Source organism: Oncorhynchus kisutch, linkage group LG10 (assembly GCF_002021735.2).
Source record: "Oncorhynchus kisutch isolate 150728-3 linkage group LG10, Okis_V2, whole genome shotgun sequence".
Taxonomy (NCBI): Eukaryota; Metazoa; Chordata; class Actinopteri; order Salmoniformes; family Salmonidae; genus Oncorhynchus; species Oncorhynchus kisutch.
This window is the reverse complement of record NC_034183.2, coordinates 32,147,355-32,172,384: the sequence shown is the minus strand read 5'-3', so window position 1 is coordinate 32,172,384 and position 25,030 is coordinate 32,147,355. Positions and strand designations below refer to the sequence as shown.

The 25,030-nt window shown below is 41.0% G+C and overlaps 2 protein-coding genes across 6 annotated transcripts; one reads left to right on the top strand and one right to left on the bottom strand.

The window, feature by feature from the left end:
• The first annotated feature begins 58 nt into the window (after positions 1 to 58).
• LOC109898054 (ubiquitin carboxyl-terminal hydrolase isozyme L5) lies at positions 59 to 13,418 on the top strand. 5 transcript variants are annotated; one of them, XM_031833551.1, is made up of 13 exons: positions 83 to 348; positions 844 to 947; positions 1,044 to 1,106; positions 1,418 to 1,481; positions 1,583 to 1,688; positions 2,274 to 2,399; positions 2,886 to 2,947; positions 3,170 to 3,300; positions 4,102 to 4,165; positions 4,316 to 4,418; positions 5,395 to 5,508; positions 5,650 to 5,748; positions 12,527 to 13,418. In XM_031833551.1, exons 3-13 carry the CDS (start codon positions 1,088 to 1,090, stop codon positions 12,569 to 12,571), a joined length of 933 nt encoding a protein of 310 aa, XP_031689411.1. In that variant the 5' UTR covers positions 83 to 348; positions 844 to 947; positions 1,044 to 1,087; the 3' UTR covers positions 12,572 to 13,418. The 5 variants fall into 5 exon arrangements, with proteins under 5 accessions (XP_020348404.1, XP_031689412.1, XP_020348405.1 ...); XM_020492817.2 differs by having other exon boundaries at positions 85 to 348; positions 844 to 923; XM_020492816.2 differs by having other exon boundaries at positions 81 to 348; positions 844 to 1,106.
• Positions 13,419 to 18,345: 4,927 nt separating this feature from the next.
• On the bottom strand, positions 18,346 to 20,609 carry LOC109898053 (regulator of G-protein signaling 2). The gene is made up of 5 exons (XM_020492814.2): positions 20,464 to 20,609; positions 20,272 to 20,355; positions 19,997 to 20,058; positions 19,582 to 19,748; positions 18,346 to 19,385 (listed from the first exon to the last, which is right to left on the bottom strand). Exons 1-5 carry the CDS (start codon positions 20,520 to 20,522, stop codon positions 19,191 to 19,193), a joined length of 567 nt encoding a protein of 188 aa, XP_020348403.1. The 5' UTR covers positions 20,523 to 20,609; the 3' UTR covers positions 18,346 to 19,190.
• Between the last annotated feature and the right edge of the window lie 4,421 nt (positions 20,610 to 25,030).

The following is a 25,030-nucleotide window of genomic DNA, read 5'->3' as shown; positions in this document are numbered from 1 at the left end:
CATGCGGTTCCATGTGCTGTTAGTTCGTATAAACCGGATACAACCCGGATATAGGCGGTCCATGAATCGGCGTATGCGGACGTGAGTAGATTTTCTTGCAAACAACGGGCGGACATCTTTGATGCGGTATCCAGATCTTATAAATCTTCGATTTGCGTGACATATTGATTCATTTTGTTAGCTAGGTAGCTAGCTAAGCTAACTAATCACTACGCATATTAGATTGCAGTAAAATCACATGCCCTAGTCTTTTTTGAAATCATAACATAGTAATGTCTGGAAGCGCAGGAGAATGGTGTCTTATGGAAAGTGATCCTGGTGTTTTCACAGAATTGATCAAAGGTTTTGGTGAGTGTGCTCTATGTCAACTAGCTAGTCTACTATTACTCGATTGCCAACAAGTTCTAGTCAAGTCTGTGCAGCATTGGCTATGCACATAAATGATTGGTGTTAGTTTGCAGTCCAGCAAATTTCATGATTATATTTGCAATATATATTTGCAAATTCAACTTGTTATCTGAAACCGCGAACATGCTAGCCAGGTGGCGTCGTTGATTCCATTACGGGATAATTATGAGAGGGAATTAGCATGCTACCACGACACTTAGGTGTGTATGTGTCGGCGGTTACTAGTTTAGCTAGCTAGCTGACATTCCTTTAGAAACTGACAAATCAATTTCACTGCATGCCTTTCGATTGAATATTGTACTCAATATGATCAACTCGATGGATAAAAAGCTTGTTGGTGCAGTTCTCTGCAAATTCAAATGGCAAATTCAAATGGCAAACTAACGTTAGATGGATAGTCCTGTCCACTAACTAATGGTTTAAATTATGTCATAGATGGGCAACTTTGATGGAGGTGGGGGCACAAAAAACGGAACTCGTCATGAGAGGCCGCATATCCATATCCCCCCGTGACAGCTAAGATGCATTTCATTTTTAAAGTTAATTTCCTGCAATTCTACACATTTTGCCATTGGGCGGAGAAGATTTTGCAATTTTATAACTAATTTAATGCAATTTTACTCATTTTGCTATAGGGCGGAGGCAAATGTTTCCAGTTTTTAATGACAACTGATGATCAATGGGCCCCACCCTGTTCGGTAATTCATTCAACCTTGCTTACTACAAGTTTAGACTGGTAAATTAGCTGGCCGCTAGACAATCTAAAAAAATATTTGCTGACTTTAGTGACTGCTGATGCACAACCAAATTTCAAAATTGCACCTTGTGTATTCTGTTATAATAAACCTCAACAGTAAGTTGAGACCGTGACTGATAAAACATTTTGGGGTTCTTGGACCTACAAAAGAGGGGCCATTTTTCCCATCCTAAAAGAGGGGCCAGTTTGCCCTTCCCTGGTTTATGTAATTATGTAGTAGTTAACCCAGCTTTCTCCTTTCTACTCACCCAGGTTGTAAAGGAGCTCAGGTGGAAGAAATCTGGAGTATGGAACCCGAGAATTTTGAAAACCTCAAGTAAGCCATGGTCCATGCCCTAATCTCTTTACTTCTAAACTCTTTACTTTTACAAGTTCATAGTATTGCAGTGGTACTAGGTTTCTCTTTCTTCCTTCAAGACCAGTTCATGGGTTGATCTTCCTGTTCAAGTGGCAACCAGGTGAGGAGCCGGGAGGATCTATCGTTCAGGATTCAAGGCTTGACAACATCTTCTTTGCCAAGCAGGTACATCTGTATTCATTGTATGTTTTGCAGAGTTAGAACATATCCAAATTGCTCTCTGAAGTATTCTCAGAAGTCTCTTGTTTTTCTTTCTGGCACAGATTCTGCTGATAGCGGCTATTTCGAAGAGTCTACCTGTGCATTATTATTGATGTGGTTTTTTTAAAACTTCAAGTTCAATGTGTTGACTAAGTCTGCTCTGTATAAGAACATCTGCTTAATGACTAAAATGTAAAATTACAGGATCTCATTTGATGTCTCTCCTGTCTCTCCTGTGTGTGTGCAGGTTGTCATTTATTGAGATGACTCATGTACTGGAGGCAGCTCTGGAGAGTGGTCACTAGCTGGCACAGCTGCAAAGTTATAAAGAACGATTTTTAAACCTAACCTTAACCACACTGCTAAGCCTAATGCCAAACCTTAAGTTTAATTCCAAAAAGCACATTTTTGTTTAGAATTTTTACAACCTAGCCAATATTGTCTCTGCAGCTGGCCCATTCAGTGGAAACTGCTCAGTTCTTCCTCTAGGGAAAGACTCATGGCAAATGTAAATAACCTGCTGTCAACCTGCTATGTGTGCTTTTTCAGGTGATAAACAATGCATGTGCTACCCAGGCCATTGTGAGCGTGCTGCTGAACTGTACCCACTCTGACATGCTGTTGGGAGAGACACTCACAGAGTTCAGAGAGTTTTCACTCAGCTTTGATGCAGCTGTAAGTTGATACTGATTATTGGGGCAGCGTTTAGTTTTTGCAAGCCTTTGAAAAAAAAAAATCTGTCTTTGCTTTTTGTCCTTGAGATGTGCATAACACCGAGCCTGGTTGACGTGACCCATGTGGTACACAGCGAAGAAGAGCTGTGACATACTGGTCTGGACAGGAGGCAATTTGTTGGTATAATATTTGCCCAGACATTGAGACTTGTGATTTGGTTCTCTCAAAAGATCTTCCCTCTGGGGTCTGAACTCGTGGTGGTTGGATTTGAAAATGCAGCAGTTGTAAGGGAAGGGGGTGTCGCTCGGGAAATATGTGTGGCTTTATATGTATTTTTCTTTGAGTGAGAAACTGAGGACAACCATCCATCCACAGTAAAATCCCAGTCACCTTTGTTATTGATGCATCGTGCAGACATTAAACAGACCCTGAAGTCAGGAGACAACATAAAAGTCACACATTGATGATATTCTCTCTCCTATAAAGATGAAAGGTCTGGCTCTCAGCAACTCTGAAGTTATTCGACAAGTTCACAACAGCTTTGCCAGGTGAGTTGACTTTTCCTTTCAGCGGGATAGTTTATCACTGCTAATGTCACTAGATGAATCGAAGGCTTGGCTCTAAGTAGACAAATTGCCCTTTTTGGTTGAATGTTTTTCATAAGACATTACCCACAGAGCTGAAAATGAAGAGAATAAAGGCTTTGGTTTTAATACCATGTTAGTTTCTCTGCTAATGAAAGCTAAAACTGTCGTCTTTATTGTGTTCAGACAGCAGATGTTTGAGTTTGACGCCAAGTCTTCTGCAAAGGATGAGGATGCGTTCCACTTTGTGAGCTACGTCCCTGTCAACGGCAGGCTCTATGAGCTGGACGGCCTACGTGAAGGACCCATCGACCTCGGTACGCACATACTGGTCATATATTTAGCTTTATAGATGTATAAAGTTGCTGTTTTGTCCTACATATAATGTTTGTAGTCTTTCATAGTAGCAGTTTTGGTTAGCTTCGTGAATTTGAAAAAAGCTGCTGTTTCAGATTCTTTTAGGTTTTATATACTTTTATCTTTTAAGTGTTTTTTATTTAAAAAAATTCTAGTGAATTGTGACTGGCCAGTAGTGCAGTTAATCTCGTCTTGAACCTGACACATTCTTCAGAAACACCCTTGATGATTATCTACACACAGGTTCCCCAACTGGCGTGTTTTTATTTTATTGTTGGACATAAAATACTTTAAAAACACAAGCAAATCAACTCCAAATTATTTTAATTTTGGAATCTGTTCCAAAGTTTTCCTACACATAATATACAGTTTATTTAACTAGGCAAGTCCGTTAAGAAAACATTCTTATTTACAATGACTGCCTAGGAACAGTGGGTTAACTGCCTTGTTCAGGGGCAGAGCGACAGATTTTTACCATGTCAACTCCGGGATTTGATCTAGCAACCTTTCGGTTACTGGCCCAACTCTCTAACCACTAGGCTACCTGCCGCCCCAACATCGTATACAAATTTAAGCAAGGTTTGAAATTGTTTTAGTCAAATATGAAATCTGTTTGAGCTTCTTGGTTAATTTGCAGTCTATAAATGATTTGTCATTAGGTTCTGGCCCCCTGACCATCTGCTCAAGAAAAATCGTCCTGTGGCTAAATCTAGTTGATGATTGATCCATGATCTACACTTTATGCTTGTTTTGTGTTTCAGGTGTGTGCAACCAGGACGATTGGATCAACGCAGTTCGGCCAGTGATTGAGAAAAGAATACAGAAGTAAATATATTTTTTTACAAGTAAATATACCATGGTAAATAAATAAATAAGTGTCATATATGGTTGCTCATTGTGCTACGGAACTTCTAACCGACTCGATTATCAGAAAATAAAATCTAATACAACTGCATCTTCCGTCCCTGGTATCAGGTACAGTGAGGGAGAGATCCGCTTCAACCTGATGGCCATTGTGTCCGACAGGAAGATGATTTACGAGAGGAAGATATCCGAACTGCAGATCCAGCTAACAGAGGTAAGTGGTGTTGCAGTTATTCATGGTGCAGCCCTCAGGCCTGGACGATACAATTACCTGCCACCAAGGCCATGAATAGACTTCCACCCATGTCAATGCCATTGATCAAGTCCTTTAAAATGTCTGCTTACGATGAAAGAAACATCTATCCTATCTGTGTTAAGTAATGTTAGTGTCATCCCAGAATTTCCGTTAGCCGGTTATTGCCTGCTTTTTGCTGATATAAATACATAAAAACCGACATAATAATTTGGATGAGATAAATATCCTCTATAAATCAAATTAGCTATGCACGGGGGGGTTGTATTTCATTCGTGTCATTTGTCTATCTTGCCTGTTTTCTCTGCCTGTCTTGAATTTGCGCTCTCACTGACAAACTTGCAACACTATCATGGTAGTGCCTGCAATGTTTCCTGGCACAAGTGAGTCTGTAACAGACATGACTGTATGCAAACAGGGGACAAATGTTCAGGTATTTTGATGTTTTGCTAGATTAATCTCCCTAAAAGACAATTTACAGAAATGTCCACCAAGGAGGTGTATTTAGATGAAGTGATATTGCTTCCTTCCCTTCCTCTAGTCTAAAGCCTGGTTGAGCAGCTAGCTTAAAAATGCCCAAAACAGTACAAATCAAGCTAGCTGGTTAACTAGCAACTGTATAAAGGATGAAGGCACATACAAGTGGAAATATACATTTATACAGAAACTGAGGATTTTTACAAGCCTGATGGACAGAGGGAGACGTGCATTGTTCTAGCTACCATTCACTTCGTTGGCTAACAATCTTCCTTGCATGATAACTACAGTCTCTTCCATGTGGTTGCAGTGGACACTCCTCAAAACACATTACCCTACACGTGGTGGTATTCAGATGTGTTTCTATTTGATATGGCTGGTAAATCTCGCATTTGTCCAGCAAACTAAAATCTGGTTTGACATTTGACCGAATGGAAATTCTGGCTCACCCTTTCTCCAGGAAGAGCCAATGGACACAGACCAGAGCAGCACCCTCCTCAGCTCCCTCCAATCAGAAATTGCAAAGTATCAGCTGCTGATCGATGAGGAGAATCAGAAGCTCCAACGATACAAGGTGTGTTCGCTGACCGTGGGTCTATAGCCGTCAGATAATATAATATGGGCATTTTGGAAGATATGCAGTCATTTCAATACAAGATTATAACGCTTGATGTTTTTCTTGAACATGTGTGTGTGTACATACTTTTTGTTGTAGATCGAAAACATCCGACGAAAGCACAACTACCTACCCTTCATCATGGAACTGCTGAAGACACTGGCTGAATACCAGCAGTTGATACCATTGGTGGAAAAGGTGAGGAACAGCTGAGGCCAGGAATGTGAATTTGGTGTATAATATTATTTTATGTCATGCTATTTGAAGGTACTCTACAAACCGTTGTGTTAAATGCACAATTTTGACTTCTGTACTAGGGGAACAAAACCGAACAAGAACACTTTTTTTTTTAGAGAAACAACTTTTTTTTTCAATTAAGTTTATTGGTTGCATAAAAAGATTTGCAGATATTATAGCAGGTGCAGCGAAATGCTTATGTTACTAGTTCCAACAGTGCAACAGAATGTCTAGTAAATTCAAATCAAGAAATGCCTGAATGATAAATATGTGTGTAGACCATATATAATTTGTAAAACAAAATTGTATGCACAGTATAGGTATATTAGGATGACCTACATTGAGAATACAGTATATACAGTGGGGCAAAAAAGTATTGTCAGCCACATATTGTGCAAGTTCTCCCACTTAAAAAGACGAGGCCTGTAATTTTCATCATAGGTACACTTCAACTATGACAGACAAAATGAGAAAAAAATCCAGAAAATCACATTGTAGGATTTTTTAAAATGAATTTATTTGCAAATTATGGTGGAAAATAAGTATTTGGTCAATAACAAAAGTTTCTCAATACTTTGTTATATACCCTTTGTTGGCAATGACAGAGGTGAAGACTTACAGAAAACGTTTGAGGTTTTCACACACTGTTGCTGGTATTTTGGCCCATTCCTCCATGCAGATCTCCTCTAAAGCAGTGATGTTTTGGGGCTGTTGCTGGGCAACACGGACTTTCAACTCCCTCCAAAGATGTTCTATGGGGTTGAGATCTGGAGACTGGCTAGGCCACTCCAGGACCTTGAAATGCTTCTTACGAAGCCACTCCTTTGTTGCCCGGGTGGTGTGTTTGGGATCATTGTCATGCTGAAAGACCCAGCCACGTTTCATCTTCAATGCCCTTGCTGATGGAAGGAGGTTTTCACTCAATCTCACGATACATGGCCCCATTCATTCTTTCCCTTACACGGATCAGTCGTCCTGGTCCCTTTGCAGAAAAACAGCCCCAAAGCATGATGTTTCCACCCCCATGCTTCACAGTAGGTATGGTGTTCTTTGGATGCAACTCAGCATTCTTTGTCCTCCAAACACGACAAGTTGAGTTTTTACCAAAAAGTTATATTTTGGTTTCATCTGACCATATGACATTCTCCCAATCTTCTTCTGGATCATCCGAATGCTCTCTAGCAAACCTCAGACGGGCCTGGACATGTACTGGCTTAAGCAGGGGGGCATGTCTGGCACTGCAGGATTTGAGTCCCTGGTGGCGTAGTGTGTTACTGATGGTAGGCTTTGTTACTTTGGTCCCAGCTCTCTGCAGGTCATTCACTAGGTCCCCCTGTGTGGTTCTGGCATTTTTGCTCACCATTCTTGTGATCTTTTTGATCCCACGGGGTGAGATCTTGCGTGGAGCCCCAGATCGAGGGAGATTATCAGTGGTGTTTGTATATGTCTTCCATTTCCTAATAATTGCTCCCACAGTTGATTTCTTCAAAACAAGCTGCTTACCTATTGCAGATTCAGTCTTCCCAGCCTGGTGCAGGTCTACAATTTTTTTTCTGGTGTCCTTTGACAGCTCTTTGGTCTTGGCCATAGTGGAGTTTGGAGTGTGACTGTTTGACGTTGTGGACAGGTGTCTTTTTATACTGATAACAAGTTCAAACAGGTGCCATTAATACAGGTAACGAGTGGAGGACAGAGGAGACTCTTAAAGAAGAAGTTTGTCTGTGAGAGCCAGAAGTCTTGCTTGTTTGTAGGTGACCAAATACTTATTTTCCACCATAATTTGCAAATAAATTCATAAAAAATCCTACAATGTGATTTTCTGGATTTTCTTTTCTCTCATTTTGTCTGTCATAGTTGAAGTGTACCTATGATGAAAATTACAGGCCTCATCTTTTTATGTGGGAGAACTTGCACAATTGGTGGCTGACTAAATACTTTTTTGCCCCACTGTACATACATACACAGTAAGTAAACAACAGTATGTGAAGTGACCAGTGTTCAATGTCTCACACACACCACACATATATATATATATATATATATATATATATATATATATATATATATATATATATATATATAGCATTAGTCTCACACTTAATCATGACATGCCAGCAACAAACACTGACACTATACATCCAAGTATAACTGATCAAATCATGAAAGACGAGCATTGTAATTTGGAATTCTGTGAAGTGGAAGCGGTGAAAAATAAGTTGTCTATCAACAAATACAAGCCACCGTTGTCTGGCAACTTGGATGGAGAATTACTGAGGATAATAGCAGATGATATTGCCACTCCTATTTGCCATATCTTCAATCTAAGCCTACTAGAAAGTGTGCCCTCAGGCCTGGAGGGAAGCAAAAGTCATTCTGCTACCCAAGAATAGTAAAGCCCCCTTAACTGGCTCAAATAGCTGGCCAATCAGCCTGCTACCAACCCTTAGTAAAAATGTGGGAAATAATTGTTTGACGATACAATGCTAGTTTACTTTAAACCGACTTTCAGCACGCTTATAGGGAAGGACATTCATCAAGCAGGGCACTTACACAAATGACTGACTGGCTGAGGGAGATTGATGCTAAAGATATTGTGGGGAGAGTTTTGTTATGATTCAGTGCAGCTTTTGACATTATCGACCAAAGTCTGCTGCTTGAAAAACGTATGCGTTATGAATTTACACCCCCTGCTATATAGTGGATAAAGAGTTACCCGTCTACCAGAACAGTGTTCTTTAATGAAAGCCTCCAACATAATCCAGGTAGAATTAGGAATTCCCCATAGCAGCTGTCTAGGCCCTTTATTTCTTTCAAACATTACTAATGACATGTCTTTGAGTAAAGCCAGAGTGTCTATGTATGCGGCTGACTTGGCACTATACATGCCAGCTACTACAGTGGCTGAAATGACTTTTTTAGGTAAAACTATTCTAAATATAATCATGTCACCAAATGACAAATTTTAAAACACTATTTTGCAATGACCTACAGTAGCCTCAACAGTACTCTGTAGGGTAGCACCATGGTGTAGCCAGAGGACACCTAGCTTCTGTCCTCCCCTGGGTACATTGACTTCCAATACAAAACCTAGGAGGCTCACGGTTCTCACCCCCTTCATAGACTTACACAGTAATTATGACAGGCTGGAGGACGTCCTCCGGAAGTTCTCCAGCCTCAGAGCTCTACAGCATGAACTGACACGTTTGTCTGCCCAATCAAAGGTTCAGAGAATTGACCTAGTACTGAAAGCATGAGCTACAGCTAGCTAGCACTGCACTGTATACAATACGGTGTTTAGTTGACTTGGAGAGAGACAATAGTTTAACAGTTTTGAAAAAATTGTGATTCTTCCAAAATGAGGGAGAAGCAAGATTTATATTTCTAATTGGTTTTGTTTCGCTTACCTAGCAAATGTAGATGGCATCCCTCTGTTTGAGTAGGCTATACTAGCTATGTTAGATAGCTAACACAACACTGGAACTCTTCCAAGTCAAGGTAAGCTTTTGGTATTACAAATTTATTGCCACCGGGGCCTACCGGTATAACTAATTACCGACTGTACACTAATGTTACTCCATGATTGTAGCGGGTTGACTAACACGTTCTATTAGCTATGGTGACAACGATATAGGCTGTGTGTAGAGGTTTGTCCTGGAATTCTTTGTTGTTGCCTGGTCACATACAGGTGATTTGTTGAGCACTAAAGTCCACAAGGGAAGAAAAGGAATACAATGTGGCTGTTATGAGAGTGAACTCTGTTTTTAAGTGTGATCAAGGGTGTATTCTTTCGGCCGATTTTCTGATAAAATGTTTCTTACAAGGAACAAAATGGGGATCAACATGCCTGAATTTGTTTGCAACGGTTGGACTGATGATTACACCCTATATCAGCTAGATGCAGGCAAGACTGCAAGGCGGTATTGAATCTCACTGTCACTTCAAATTAGTCTCTCGACCTGTGTGTAAACTTTACGTTGTAAACTTTTCATAGGCTAGGTTGTAGCAACCTCATGATGGGCAGAGGGGAAATTTGATTATCATTTCGCTGTTGCATTGAACTGGGTGTATGGAATATGAATGGCTGTTATCCAGTACGCTGTAATAGATATAAGGCTATGCTTGTGAAGAAGGAGAAATAATAGTTCGCCCTAGTCTTAAACGGCACTGGCCACCACAGGTTGATACAACAGTAGCTAGGATGGGTAGAACTCCGTCCATAATAAAGCTTCTTAACAACAATATCAACAAGACTGGTCCAACAGGTCCTAGTTTTCTCACCAGGATTACTGTTCAATCGTGTGGTCAGGTGCCACAGAGGGACCTCTGAAAATTACAATTGGCTCAGAACAGGGCAGCACAGCTTGCCTTTAAATGTAGATGGAGAGCTAATATTAATAATATGCATGTAAATCTCTCATGGCTCAAATTGGAGGAGATGTTGATTTCATCGCTACTTGTTTTTTTGTAAGAAGTGATGACATGCTGAATGCACCGAGGTGTCTGTTTTAAACAACTAGCACGCAGCTCGGACACCCATGCATACGCAAGAAGAAATGCCACCAGAGGTTTCTTTACAATCCCCAAGTAAAGAATAGACTATGGGAGGCACACAGTACAACACAGAGCCATGACTACATCGAACTCTATTCCACATCAAATCACATTTTATTTGTCACTAGCGCCGAATACAACAGGTGTCGGTGTACAATTCACCAAGCGTTGGATTGGGATTAGACCGTCGTGAGACAGGTTAGTTTTACCATACTGATGATGTGTTATTGCAATAGTAATCCTGCTGTAATCCTTACAGTGAAATGCTTACTTTCAACCCCTTGACCAACAATGCAGTTAAGAAAAATAAGTGTTAAGTAATAAAAATAACATTAAAGAGTAGCAGTAAAATAACAGTATCGAGGCTATATACATGGGGTGCCGGTACAGGGTCAATGTGCGTGGGCACAGGTTAGTCGAGGTAATTGAGGTAATATGTAGGTTGAGTTGTTATTATTTTTTTATTTTACCCCCCTTTTCTCCCCAATTTCGTAGTATCCAATTATTAGTAGTTACTGTCTTGTCTCATCGCTACAACTCCTGTACGGGCATCGGGAGAGACAAAGGTCATGCATCCTCTGAAACCCAACCAACCCGGAAGCCAGCCGCACCAATGTGTCGGAGGAAACACCGTGCACCCGGCGACCTTGGTTAGCGTGCACTGCGCCCGGCCCGCCACAGGAGTCACTGGTGCGCGATGAGACAAGGATATCCCTACCGGCCTAACCCGGATGACGCTTGGCCAATTGTGCGTCGCCCCACAGACCTCCCAGTTGTGGCCGGCTGCGACAGAGCGCGAACCCAGAGTCTCTGGTGGCACAGCTAAATCAAATTTATTTATATAGCCCTTCGTACATCAGCTGATATCTCAAAGTGCTGTACAGAAACCCAGCCTAAAACCCCAAACAGCAAGCAATGCAGGTGTAGAAGCACTGCGATGCAGTGCCCTAGCCCAATGTGCCACCTGGGAGGCTAGGTTGAGTTATTAAAGTAACTATGCATAGATAATAACCAGATTAGTAGCAGTGTAAAAGAGTGGGTTGGGGACGACGACAATGCAAATAGTCTGGGTAGTGTGCACACAGCTGTTAAGAAGCCTTTTGGACCTAGACTTGGTGCTCTGGCACCACTTGCCGTGCGGTAGCAGAGTACAGTCTGACTAGGGTGGCCGGAGTCTGACAATTTTTAGGGCCTTCCTCTGACATACCCGGCAGTGATGCAACCAGTCAGGCAGGATGCGCTCTGGTGCAGCTGTAGGTCTTCTTGAGGATCTGGGGAATAGGCTTTGTCGTGCCCTCTTCACATCTGTCTGTGTTTGGACCATGATAGTTTGATGTGGACACAAAGGAACTTGAAGCTCTCAACCTGCTCACTACAGCCCTGTTGATGAGAATGGGGCTGTGCTTGGTCCTCCTTTTCCTGTAGTCCACAATCATCTCCTTTGTCTTGATCACATTGAGGGAGAGGTTGTTATCCTGGCACCACACGGCCAGGTCTCTGACCTCCCTATAGGCTGTCTCATCATATATCCCTCTATATCATGTAGTCAACAATCTGTTCCTTTGTTTTGTTGACATTGAGGGAGAGGTTATTTTCATGGCACCACTCCAGTCTTGAGAACTGGTAATGTCATCTTTAGTTCCAAAAATATTCCTCATGTCTAGTATGTGATTTGGTGAAGTTATATTGTTTGTAGTAGTCTAAACACTTTCCCATTCACTCCATGATGATCAGTGCTTCATGCCAAGCCCCCTCAATGTCCACCCCCCTCTCTCACTCTCTCCCCACCCATGCAATTTCAGTCGCATCTCACGCCTGCGCTTTTCTCACCAATCAAACATCTATCTTACCTCTTTCACACCGAGCTTCTGTGCTAATTGGTGGAGTGCATTTTTATTAATGAGCGAAATGTAAAAACAATGTTGATTTCACAGGTAAATAAAAATGAGCCAAAAGGAAAAATATTAACCTTTTTTGTGGTTCGAACCGGTTCAGAATGAGTTTTTTTTCTGCCATGGTCAGAACACCGTAACGGTAAATAATTACCATTCCAACTCCTGTTCTGAACTAATTTGAGTGTAGTTCTTGATATACAACTGATGCCCACTAGAGGGTAGTATTAACCTATCATAGACCCCTGCTCACTAGCGCTAAACTATTTCATGTATTTGTGTGTTCTGCTCCCCAGGCAAAAGAGAAGCAGAGTGCCAAAAAAGTCCAGGAAGCAAAGTGACCCCACAAACACACGCACTTGTCAGTCATCTTATTCATGTGAAAGGTCATGGACCCTCTCCCCACAATTGTATCCTGTGAAACCCCCCTGCCCCTGCCAGACATGAGCACATGTGGTGGGACAGAACTGTGTTCACTGTCCCACCCAGGTCTACCCTTCAGCTGTAATGCATGCCTGGAAAGATATGTTTAAATGGGCTTGTCTTATTTTCATAATAAAATGTTTAGATGTTTGAACATGCTGTAGTTTTATTGTTAAATGCATTTCATCATTGTGGCCTACATGGTCAAGTGTGTCGTTTTGAATAGTTGTTGGGTAGCCTAGCGGTTAGACCATTGGGCCAGTAACTGAAAGGTTGCTAGTTTGAATCCCTGAACTGACTAGGTAAATCTGTCAATCTGCCCTTGAGCAAGACACTTAACCCTAATTGCTCCAGAGTTGCCGTCAATACTGTCTGATCCCTGGCCACGACTTAACCATCGGAGTGCACATGTTTGAAACATGACAAATATAAGCGCCCCCTATCTTTAGATAAACAAGTGCCACTAGGTCTTAAACAGTGGTGTAAAAATACTAGTTCTTTTTGGGGGTATCTGTACTTTTACTATTTTATATTTTTGACAACTACATTCTCTTGACACCAAAAAGTACTTTTGGGTGTCATTTTGAATGCTTAGCAGGATTGTGAAATGGTCCATTTCATACACTTATCCAGAGAACATCCCTGGTCATCCTTACTGCCTCTGCTCTGGGGGACTCACGAAACACAAATGCTTTATTTGTAAATTATGTCTGAGTATTGGAATGTGACCCTGGCTTTGTGTAAATTAAAAAAACAAGAATTGTGTAGTCTGGTTTGCTTAACATAAGGAATTTGAAACCATTATTTTACTTTTTGATACTTAAATATATTTTAGAAACTACATTTACTTCAGTATATTTAAAACCAAATAGTTTGACTGACAAAGTATAATTTGACTGGGTGACTTTCACTTACCTTAATAGAAAATGACTCAAGTATCTTTGACAATTTGGCACTTTTTCCACCACTGTTCTTAAATGAACGTACCACCACACCAAGTTAAAATGCTTTAGATCAGTGGTTGTCAACCCTCAAGGCATTCCTAGTTGGTCACCAAACATTTTAGTAGAAAAGTCAACAATAAAGACTTGCCCTTTAAATTTTTTTTTTTTTTCCCTCCTTGTGGATGGGAAACTTGATTCAGAAGCCCTACTGGGTAAGCGAAATGTGCCTATTTTTAACTATTTTATTAGTCTGAACTCTGCCTACTTGACTGGGAGATCTGTGGCTAAATTGATCTCCCGTGTGGCTTCGTTAGTAGCGTATGGTGCTTGCAGTGCCAGGGTTGAACTCCCTAATGTAAGTGGCTCTGCAAAAGATGGTCTGCTAAATGACACAAATGTAAATTGAGTGCGTTTACGGCGCTGGCCAATCGGATAGCTCAAATCACTGTGCCTCTGGGATGCTGGCCTTCTAGGCAGAGTTCATCTATCCAGTGTCTGTGTTATTTTGCCCATATTAATCTATTTATTGGCCAGCCTGAGATGTGGCTTTTTCTTTGCAACTCTGCCTAGAAGGCCAGCATCCCGGATTCGCCTCTTCACTGTTGACATGAAGACTGGTGTTTTGCTGGTACTATAATGTTTCTCAAACTAGACACTAATGCACTTGTCGTCTTGCTCAGTTGTGCACCGGGGCCTCCCACTCTTTCTAATCTGGTTACAACCAGTTTGTGCTGTTCTGTGAATGGAGTAGTACACAGCGTTGTACGAGATCTTCAGTTTTTTTGGCAATTTCTCACATGGAATAGCCTTCGTTTCTCAGAACAAGAATAGACTGACAAGTTTCAGACGAAAGTTTGTTGTTTATAGCCATTTTGAGCCTGTAAACGAACCCACAAATGCTGATGCTCCAGATACTCGACTAGTCTAAAGGCCAGTTGTATTGCTTCTTTAATCAGCACAACCGTTTAACTGTGCAATTGCAAAAGGGTTTTCTAATGATCAATAACCCTTTTAAAATGATAAACTTGGATTAGCTAACACATCGTGCCATTGGAACACAGGAGTGATGGTTGCTGATAATGAGCCTCTGTACGCCTATGTAGATATTCCATAAAAAAATCTGCCAGCTACAATAGTCATTTACAACATTAACAATGTCTACACTGTATTTCTGATCATTTTAGTGGACAATAAATGTGCTTTTCTTTCAAAACAAGGACATTTCTAAGTGACCCCAAACGTTTTAACAGTAGTGTATATACAGTTGAAATCGGAAGTTTACATTTAAAATCAGTTTTTCACCATTTCTGACATTTAATCCGAGTAAGAATTCCCTGTCTTAGGTCCGTTAGGATCACCACTTCATTTTCTGAATGTGAAATGTCAGAATAATAGTAGAGAGAAGAAATTAAATCAATCAAACTTTTATTTCTTTCATCACATTCCCAGTGGGTCAGAAGTTTACATACATTCAATTACTATTTCGTAGCATTGCCTTTTAAATTGTTTAACTTGGGTCAAACGTTTCAGGTAGCCTTCCACAAGCTTCCCACAATAAGTTTTGGCCCATTCCTCCTGACAGCTGGTTTAACTGAGTCAGGTTTGTAGGCCTCGTTGCTCACACACGCTTTTTCAGTTCTGCCCACACATTTTCAATAGGATTGGGGTCAGGGCTTTGTGATGGCTACTCTAATACCTTGACTTTGTTGTCCTTAAGCCATTTTGCCACAACTTTGGAAGTATGCTTGGGGTCATTGTCCATTTGGAAGACCCATTTCCTGACTGATGTCTTAAGATGTTGCTTCAATATATCCACATTATTTTCCACCCTCATGATGCCATCTATTTTGTGAAGTGCAAAGCACCCCCACAACATGATGCTGCCAGCCCCGTGCTTCACGGTTGGGATGGTGTTCTTCGGCTTGCAAGCGTCCCCCTTTTTCCTCCATACATAATGATGGTCATTATGGCCAAACAGGTATATTTTTGTTTCATCAGACCAGGGGACATTTCTCCTAAAAGTACCATCTTTGTCCCCATGTGCAGTTGCAAACCGTAGTCTACCTTTTTAATGGTGGTTTTGGAGCAGTGGTTTCTTCCTTGCTGAGCGGCCTTTCAGGTTATGTTGATATAGATATTTTTGTACCCGTTTCCTCCAGCATCTTCACAAGGTCCTTTGCTGTTGTTCTGGGATTGATTTGCACTTTTCACACCAAAGTACGTTAATCTCTAGGAGAAAGCAAAACAGTGGTATCAATCAAATTTATTTTATGAAGCTCTTAACATCAGCTGATGTCACGAAGTGCTGTACAGAGGAACCAGGCTATGAGGGGTAGCCAGTCCTCTTCTGGCTGAGCCGGGTAAAGATTATAACAGAACATTTCCAAGATGTTCAGATGTTCATAGATAACCAGCAGGGTCAAATAATAAGCACAGTGGTTGTAGAGGGTGCAACAGATCAGCACCTCAGGAGTAAATGTCAGTTGGCTTTTCATAGCCAATCATTGAGAGTATCTCTGCCGTTCCTGCTGTCTCTAGAGGATTGAAAACAGCAGGTCTGGGACAGGTAGCCCGTCCGGTGAACAGGTCAGGGTTCCATAGACGCATGCAGAACAGTTGAAAATGGAGCAGCAGCATGACCAGGTGGACTGGGGACAGCAAGGAGACATCAGGCCAGGTAGTCCTGAGGCATGGTCCTAGGGCTCAGGTCCTCCGAGAGAATTAGAGGGTGCATACTTAAATTCACACAGGATACTGGATAAGAAAGGAGAAATACTCCAGATATAACAGACTGACCCTAGCCCCCCGACACAAACTATTGCAGCATAAGCACTGGAGGCTGAGACAGGAGGGGCCACGAGAAACTGTGGCCCCGTCCGACGATACCCCCGGACAGGGCCAAACAGGCAGGATATAACCCCACCCACTTTTCCAAAGCACAGCCCCCACACCACTAGAGAGAGATCCCCAACCACCAACTTACCATCCTGAGACAAGGCCCGAGTATAGCGCACAAAGATCTCCGCCACGGCACAACCCAAGGGGGGAGCCAACCCGGACAGGAAGATCACATCGGTGACTCAACCCACTCAAGTGACGTACCCCTCCTAGGGATGGCATGGAAGAGCACCAGGTATGACGGCTGTGTGGTCCCATGGTGTTTTTCTTGCGTACTATTGTTTGTACAGATGAACGAGGTACCTTCAGGCATTTGGAAATTGCTCCCAAGGATGAACCAGACTTGTGGTCTACAATCTTTTTTCAGAGGTCTTTGCTGATTTCTTTAGATTTTCCCATGAAAATGTAATGTCCAGCAAAGAGGCACTGAGTTTGAAGGTAGGCCTTGAAATACATCCACAGGTACACCTCCAATGGACTCAAATGATGTCAATTAGCCTATCAGAAGCTTCTAAAGCCATGACATTTTCTGGATTTTTCCAAGCTATTTAAAGGCACAGTCAACTTAGTGTATGTAAACTTCTGACCCACTGGAATTGTGATACAGTGAAATAATCTGTCTGTAGGAAGAATTACTTGTCATGCACAAAGTAGATGTCCTAACAGACTTGCCAAAACTATAGTTTGTTAACAAGACATTTGTGGAGTGGTTGAAAAAATAGTTTTAATGACTCCAATATACAGTATATATATTGTTTCATTACCAAAATGTATACTTTCCCTTTAAAATTGAGAATTACAGTCATTGGAGTTAATTACAGGGTTTTTTCTGCTGTGTATGAAATTCTTAGGCGGGCAGTCTAAGTGGTCATTTTTAGGATGGAAAAACTGTCTGTGTCAAATGAAACGACCTAAACCAACCACAATAGTTCCTGTGAAGTTTTGACTGGAAGTTTAGCGTGAAAAAACTTGCCCTTTGCAAAACATTGAGCCTGCTTCTAAGAAACATTGAGCTATGTTTGGTCTATTTGGGAGAATGTGTTAGATGGATGTCTTATTATGCCTGCATGTTCGGAGCGTATGGAGTTATTTTGGGTCTGTTTGGGTTGAGATGTGTAAGGTGAGAAATGGTCACATTTCATAACAGAAATGGTCACATATCATAACAGAGGCCATGGGTCCTAGTACTACCGGACAGCTGTCAGAGAGGAGAGCTGTCTTCTCAGTGTCAGCTTTTATCACGAGTTCATGCTCCTCTGTACCAACAACACTTTGTCATGTCAGGATTAACACAAGGTCTGCACATCCCCATAGTCAGGCACAGAGATATTGTACATTGCGTCAGTCATGATCTTTTTTTCGGGAACACAGCACCATTTTTACTGGAACCTCTTATTCATATGACCCCATTCCGCTGCGTGAGCACTGTTCCACTGGAAGCCAAATTATGTGTTGTGCAGACAATTTGTCTGGTAGTGTACAGTAGATAGATTCCATCCAGGAGTCGCGAGGAAAGGGAATTGATATGATGCAGGTATTTATATCTTTGACATTTTGTGTTTTGAGTAAATATTTGGTCTGGAAGGGAGCAGACTGGGAAGGCCTCATATATGGAATCTTTCTACACCAACACATCCCCTTCCACAGCTGCCTCAAGGTACTGCTGTGAAGTTGCAAGGTAAAACGTACTGTATAGTTGATCCTGTCATGGACCTCATTCACTTCATTCACTTTCGTTGACACAATGGTTTGTTATGACTTGGAGTTCAATTTGAATTGGATCTGAAGTTTCTTTTTATCATTAAAAACACTGTGTTAAAGCCTTCAGGGCCCAATAACTGGAAATGTTCTGAATTCAATATTTTATTAGACTTGACATTGGACATGTATGTATTCAACTAAATAAAAAAAGAAACAGTATTGCAGTCCAGCTGCCACCATACCTTTGCCTCTGTCTATTGTTTTATTTACAGCAAGTTCACCCACAATGAACTGCAGGGGGTAAAAAAAAAACACTACATAGAAAATATGTAGAAACTATAATGGACCTATATATTTTCAAATAACTGCCCTTTTTCTGTAAAATAATCTATATATCTGTGCGGCCCTCCGTTGAATTTCGAAATCCTGATGTGGGCCTCGAACCAAAAAGTCTGCCCATACTTGGTTTGAAGCAACATCCGCTACAATATTTAGTGTAAACACCTTTATGCGACACAAAACATTCACCTCCATTCAGCTCTCCAACAAAACAGTTACCAATTTAAACCTATACCACTGGTCCCAGAAAGTTCTTACTCGCATCATATAGTTGCAAATAGTTATTAGACAGTTATTTACCGGGACTGGTGTTTGGTGAAACTAACTCAATTTCATATTCAAATAACAACAGGATGGGCAGTTCCATTTTAAGCCATTATCAAAATGACTACGTCTGATCTGCATTGTTTTGTCTCAATCTTCAAAAGCAGGATGCGCAAAGTTGAATTTACATTCTTAAAATGTAAACGAAAAGCTATTCAGTTATTCAATGTACTTCCTACATTACAGTACTGTTAATAAATAGTGCACTACAGCATTGCCATTGACCACATGGCTCAAATGTGAAATGGTTTTTACATCCCATGTAACTTACATGGTGTCAGTGCAACATGTCATGTGTGACTGCATAGACAATCCTTGAAAGTGGTTCATCTTAGGACTTGAGATATTGCCCCTCTCCCCTGGCAATGGCACAGAGTTCCTTGTAGAGCTCAGAGTGGATGAAGCGAGGGTACGAGTTGTTCTCCATCAGGCTGAACACCTTCTTCTGGGCCAACAGGAAACACGTCAGGCTGGGCAGACACAGGCTCTGGACGATAGCATCTTTCGTTTGGTAGTCCAGGTTGATCTGCAACCAAATAGAGACAAGAACACCAATAAGTCTTTGCACAATCAGAGTGATCACACATTGGCATTAGATATAAGTTGTTTGGAAATAAGAAACATAACTATTACTTTATCGTTACCATATTTTTATTATAAGATTGTTGCTTAATATCAGCACTTTAAGAATGACTCCTGAACGTAGTGAAAGGAAAACTCACCTCTTTAGGAGCATCACACTGGATGAACTCTTCATAGATGCTTCTGGCCCTCGATGACAGTTTCTCTAGAGACGAGATGGTCCTGAACTCCTCACAGGCTGTCCAGAACTCTATATTCTCCTCACAGAACTCTGACTTCAGGAAGATCCGAAATGCTGCCTTTCCATCTGCAGGAGAGGAGGGAGGGAGGGAGGGAAGGAGAGAGAATGTCAAAGCAGCTCTCAAGCAGTAGAATGTCTTCAAGCTGAGTTGAGAACGGTCAAATATCAACCAAGAAGAGGTGCAGTTTAGATCCAACTGTACTTCAAGATGACTCACTTCATTCATATACATTTTCACTCTATAACATTTGTGCCCATTTCATACAGTCATGCTGATATCATATGAGCTATAAAAGACCGGGTGTGGCATTTACATTTGTGACTCAGGAGTTTGTCAAGTGACTGTGCCCATTGGTTGACTTCATCCACTGTTGGCCTTAGGAAGGAGAGAACAGTCACATTAGAGGCCTGTAGTAGTAGCAGTATACAAGTAGTAAAAACGACTTGTATATACTACTTGCATACAAGTAGTAGTACCTACTGCTTTTAGATACATATATCAAGGTTGATCATTATTAGGATATGGAGCCTTATGGTACTCCCTCATTTACATCCATAATACTACATGATTCAGACCCCTGAGCCTTACCTGTACGATCTTCTTCTTGCCATGGATTTTGAAGAAGAGGTGATCTTCAAGAGATATCGTATCCTTGTCCTCCAGTTTCTCTTCCTGAAAAATATTTTTTTTTCTGTTAGTATCATTCCATGTGACTGCTATCATTGCTTAACAAGGTCACGATAATCACCTGTAATAACACAAACAGAATAATTAACTCACTTGATTCCTTTTTTATCAATAGAGAAATCTGACGCCTTCATACAGTCTGTACATGCCATGTCTCTATCTGATACAACACACTCAATATTCTGTGGTAAAAAAATAATAATATAGCAGACTATAGCAGTCAAATGAATCTACCTCCCTCTAGAGCAGTCAGAGCACTTTATATTTTCCTTCTGATATCGTCATGCTAGGAAGGCCGGCCTAGAGTAACAGATCTGTAACCTGATTGGCCCACTCTGTGAACAGTTGGCTAGCCCATCTGCTGACAGTGAGAGCCTGCGGCAGTAAAGGAAGTGCTAGGGAATGTGATTGGTTGTTTAGTGTAAACGGTTACACTACTGAAAGTGCTTCCATATTTAACTCCGGGTAGGCCAATGACATAGAGGCGCACCAAGTCCACCCAAAACTAAAATATAGTTTAGAGGACCCCCCCTTACACACACACACACACACACACACACACACACACACACACACACACACACACACACACACACACACACACACACACACACACACACACACACACACACACATCAGCTCTTATAGAACAAATATATTTTATGAACTAATCCAACCTGATCTTATCAAGCAGTGGAAGACGTTAAGAAAATAATGCATGAAAAGTATGATGAGGAGAACGTAACTTGATGCAATCTGCTTGACAACACAAAGTAAGATGTAAGATGCATACTGGTTGGAATGCCATTGCATATCAAACTCGTTTTCTTACATTGCTGTTTACGTTCTATAAATAGAGTCTTAGTTATAAAAATAGTAAGGTGGGAGGAAGTGGTTGGAAATAAATTACTTTAGCTGCCATTCTCCAAGCATTTCTGCCGGTTTGTTTTCTGTCACCTCTAATCTCTTTAAAAGCCCCTAAGGTCGATGTCTGCACCCCGCGGAAGATCTGATTAGCATAACACAAAAATCATAAAAGAATCTGTCAGTTTAAGCTAGAGATATGTTCTTTTTGCACGGGCTGTGTCTCAGTCCACCGTATCCGCCTATGACGCACTTCCGCATCTGTGGTGAAAAGTGACAGAGCTAGAGCGGTGTTTGTCAGACCATGAGACATCCCAAAAATCGATCCTCTCACAAAATCGCCTGTAGCGTTCGAACGGTACAAACTATTATGACCCATCTATGGAAAGATGAGACCCCCACAAACACAATGCTCTACAACCCTCACAAGTGTCTTGGGACTCGTCTGAAGTCGGTACAGCCGATCTACCAACTTCTGTCTTTAGCGTTCAAACAGTTTGGGCTACACACCAAGACTCGTCTGAAGGTCCCCCAGTACGAGGTGAAAAAATTTATGTAACTATATATGGAGACTGTTTATACATAAGGGGTTAAATACATGTAATATATGTAAAAATAAAAAAGTTTCATATATCTGTCAGATATACAGTTGGAGTTGGAAATTTACATACACCTTAGCGAAATACATTTAAACGAAATTTTTCACAATTCCTGACATTTAATCCAAGTAAGAATTCCCTGTTTTAGGTCAGTTAGGATCACCACTTCATTTTAAGAATGTGAAATGTCAGAATAATAGTAGAGAGCATGATTTGAGCTTTTATTTCTTTCATCACATTCCCAGTGGGTCAGAAGTTTACACTCTGACACTCAATTAATATTTGGGAACATTGCCTTTAAATTGTTTAATATGGGTCAAATGTTTTGGGTAGCCTTCCACAAGCGTCCCACAATAAGTTGGGTGAATTTTGACCCATTCCTCCTGACAGAGCTGCTGTAACTGAGTCAGGTTTGTAGGCCTCTTTGCTCGCACACGCTTTTTCAGTTCTGCCCACAAATTTCCTATAGGGTTGAGGTTTGGGCTTTGTGATGGCCACTCTAATACCTTGACTTTGTTGTCCTTAAGCCATTTTGCCACAACTTTGGAAGTAGGCTTGGGGTCATTGTCCATTTGGAAGACCCATTTGCGACCAAGCTTTAACTTCCTGACTGTTGTCTTGAGATGTTGCTTCACTATATCCACATAATTTTCCAGCCTCATGATGCCATCTATTTTGTGAAGTTCACCAGTCCCTCCTGCAGCAAAACATCCCCACAACATGATGCTGCCACCCCCGTGCTTCACGGTTGGGATGGTGTTCTTCGGCTTGCAAGCGTCACCGTTTTTCCTCCAAACATAACGATGGTCATAATGGCCAAACAGTTCTGTTTCATCAGACCAGAGGACATTTCTCCAAAAGTATGATCTTTGTCCCCATGTGCAGTTGCAAACTGTAGTCTGGCTTTTTTATGCCAGTTTTGGAGCAGTGGCTTCTTCCTTGCTGAGCGACCTTTCAGGTTATGTTGATATAGGACTCGTTTTACTGTGGATATAGATACTTTTGTACCTGCTTCCTCCTGCATCTTTGCTGTTGTTCTGGGATTGATTTGCACTTTTCGCACCAAAATACGTTCATCTCTAGAAGACAGAACGTGTCTCCTTCCTGAGCGGTATGATGGCTGCGTGGTCCCATGGGGTTTATACTTGCGTACTGTTGTTTGTACAGATGGACTTTGTACCTTTAGGCGTTTGGAAATTGCATCCAAGGATGAACCAGACTTGTGGAGGTCTACCATTTTTCTTCTGAGATCTTGGTTGATTTCTTTTGATTTTCCTATGATGTCAAGCAAAGAGGCAGTGAGTTTGAAGGTTGGCCTTGAAATGCATACACAGGTACACCCCCAATTGACTCAAATTATGTAAATGAGCCTACCAGAAGCTTCTAAAACTATGACATAATTTCCTGGATTTTTCCAAGCTGTTTAAAGGCACAGTCAACTTAGTGTATGTATCTGACCCACTGGAATTGTGATACAGTGAATTATAAGTGAAATAATCTGTCTGTGAACAAATGTTGGAAAAATTATTTGTGTCATGCACAAAGTTGATGGTCCCAACCGACTTGCCAAAACTATAGTTTGTTAACAAGAAAATCGTGGAGTGGTTGAAAAGCGAGTTTTAATGACTCCAACCTAAGTGTATGTAAACTTACGACTTCAACTGTAGGACAGACATTTCAGAACAAACATCCTTTAGAATCTTTTGTTCCATGTAGTGAATCGCTTATCCATTGCATTTGAATGGGAAAATAGCAGTAAGGCCAAAATAAAAATGTTATCAAATCATTTTTTAAATGTTTTTTTTTATATACTTCAAGTTGTCTTCCAATTCAAAATCAAATAGCAAAATTGTCCTGTTATAGACACAAAAATATATCTTATAAATGAATCAAACCTGATCTTTTCAAGCAGTGGGAGATGCCAAGAAAATAATGCATGGAAAGTATGATGAGGAGGACTTAACTTGATGCAATATCCGCTTGACAACACAAAGTAAGATGTCAGATGCGTACTGATTGGAATGCCATAGCACATCGAACTCGTTTTCTTACATTCCTGTTGATGCTCTATAAATAGAGTCTTAGTTGTAAAAATAGAAAGGTGGGAAGAAGTGGTTGGAAATAAATTAATTTAGCTGCAATTCTGCAAGCATTTGTGTCTTTGACAATGCTTCTCAGTCAATTTGTAGAAATGTGCACACCTGCAATTAACTTAATAAGTGCCTTTGTTAGATTGATATGAAAGAGGAGGGACATTACCTAATTCAACAGTGTGCAAGCTATTGCAGTTAACCACTATCTGGAAATATTTGGACGGTCACTGGTCAGGTTTTGAGGGTCAACCAGTTTGTTTTCTGTAAAGATGACCCAAACACCTTTCACCTCTAATCTCTTTAAAAGCCCCTAAGTTCGTTGTCTGCACCCCGCTGAAGATCTAATTAGCATAACACAAAAATCACCATAAAAATCTGTCCGTTTAAGATAGAAATATGTTTTTTTGCATGGATTGCATCTCAATCCACAGTATCCGCCTATGTCGCACTATGTCGCTGACAGAGCTAGAGCGGTGTTTGTCAGACCATGAGACATCCCGAAAATTGATCTTCTCACAAAATCGCCTGTAGCTTTCAAGCGGTACAAACTATTATGTCCCATCTATGGAAAGATGAGACCCTCACAAACAAAATGGTGTTCTCCATTTTACTCTACAACCCTCACAAGTGTCTTGGGACTCGCCTGAAGTCGGTACAGCCGATCTACCAACTTCTGTCTTTAGTGTCCGAACAGTTTGGGCTACTCACCAAGACTCGTCTGACGGTCATCTATGTCTAAAAATGTACAATTATATTTTGAAGTGTAATTCCCCTTTAATTGCGCATCTGGCCCTTTAATTACGCTTCTAGCGAGTGAGGAATGTGTCATCTAATATGCAAGAGGAGTGATGGTTCTGTACTGCTGCTGTTCTTTTCTTGGCAAAGTTTGCAAATAACAAATAATACATATATCAATGATATACTTACTCATGATAGACTTCTGCGAGGTAAGCCTACTTGGCAGTTAACATTTAATTGAGAAGGTTTTGAGGAAATATTTCTGTCAATCCACAAGACGGTTATCACATCAACTGACTACACACAGAGTGATAGACAAACGCACACCCCACACAGAAAGAGAATGGCAATATTGCTGGAAAGTCA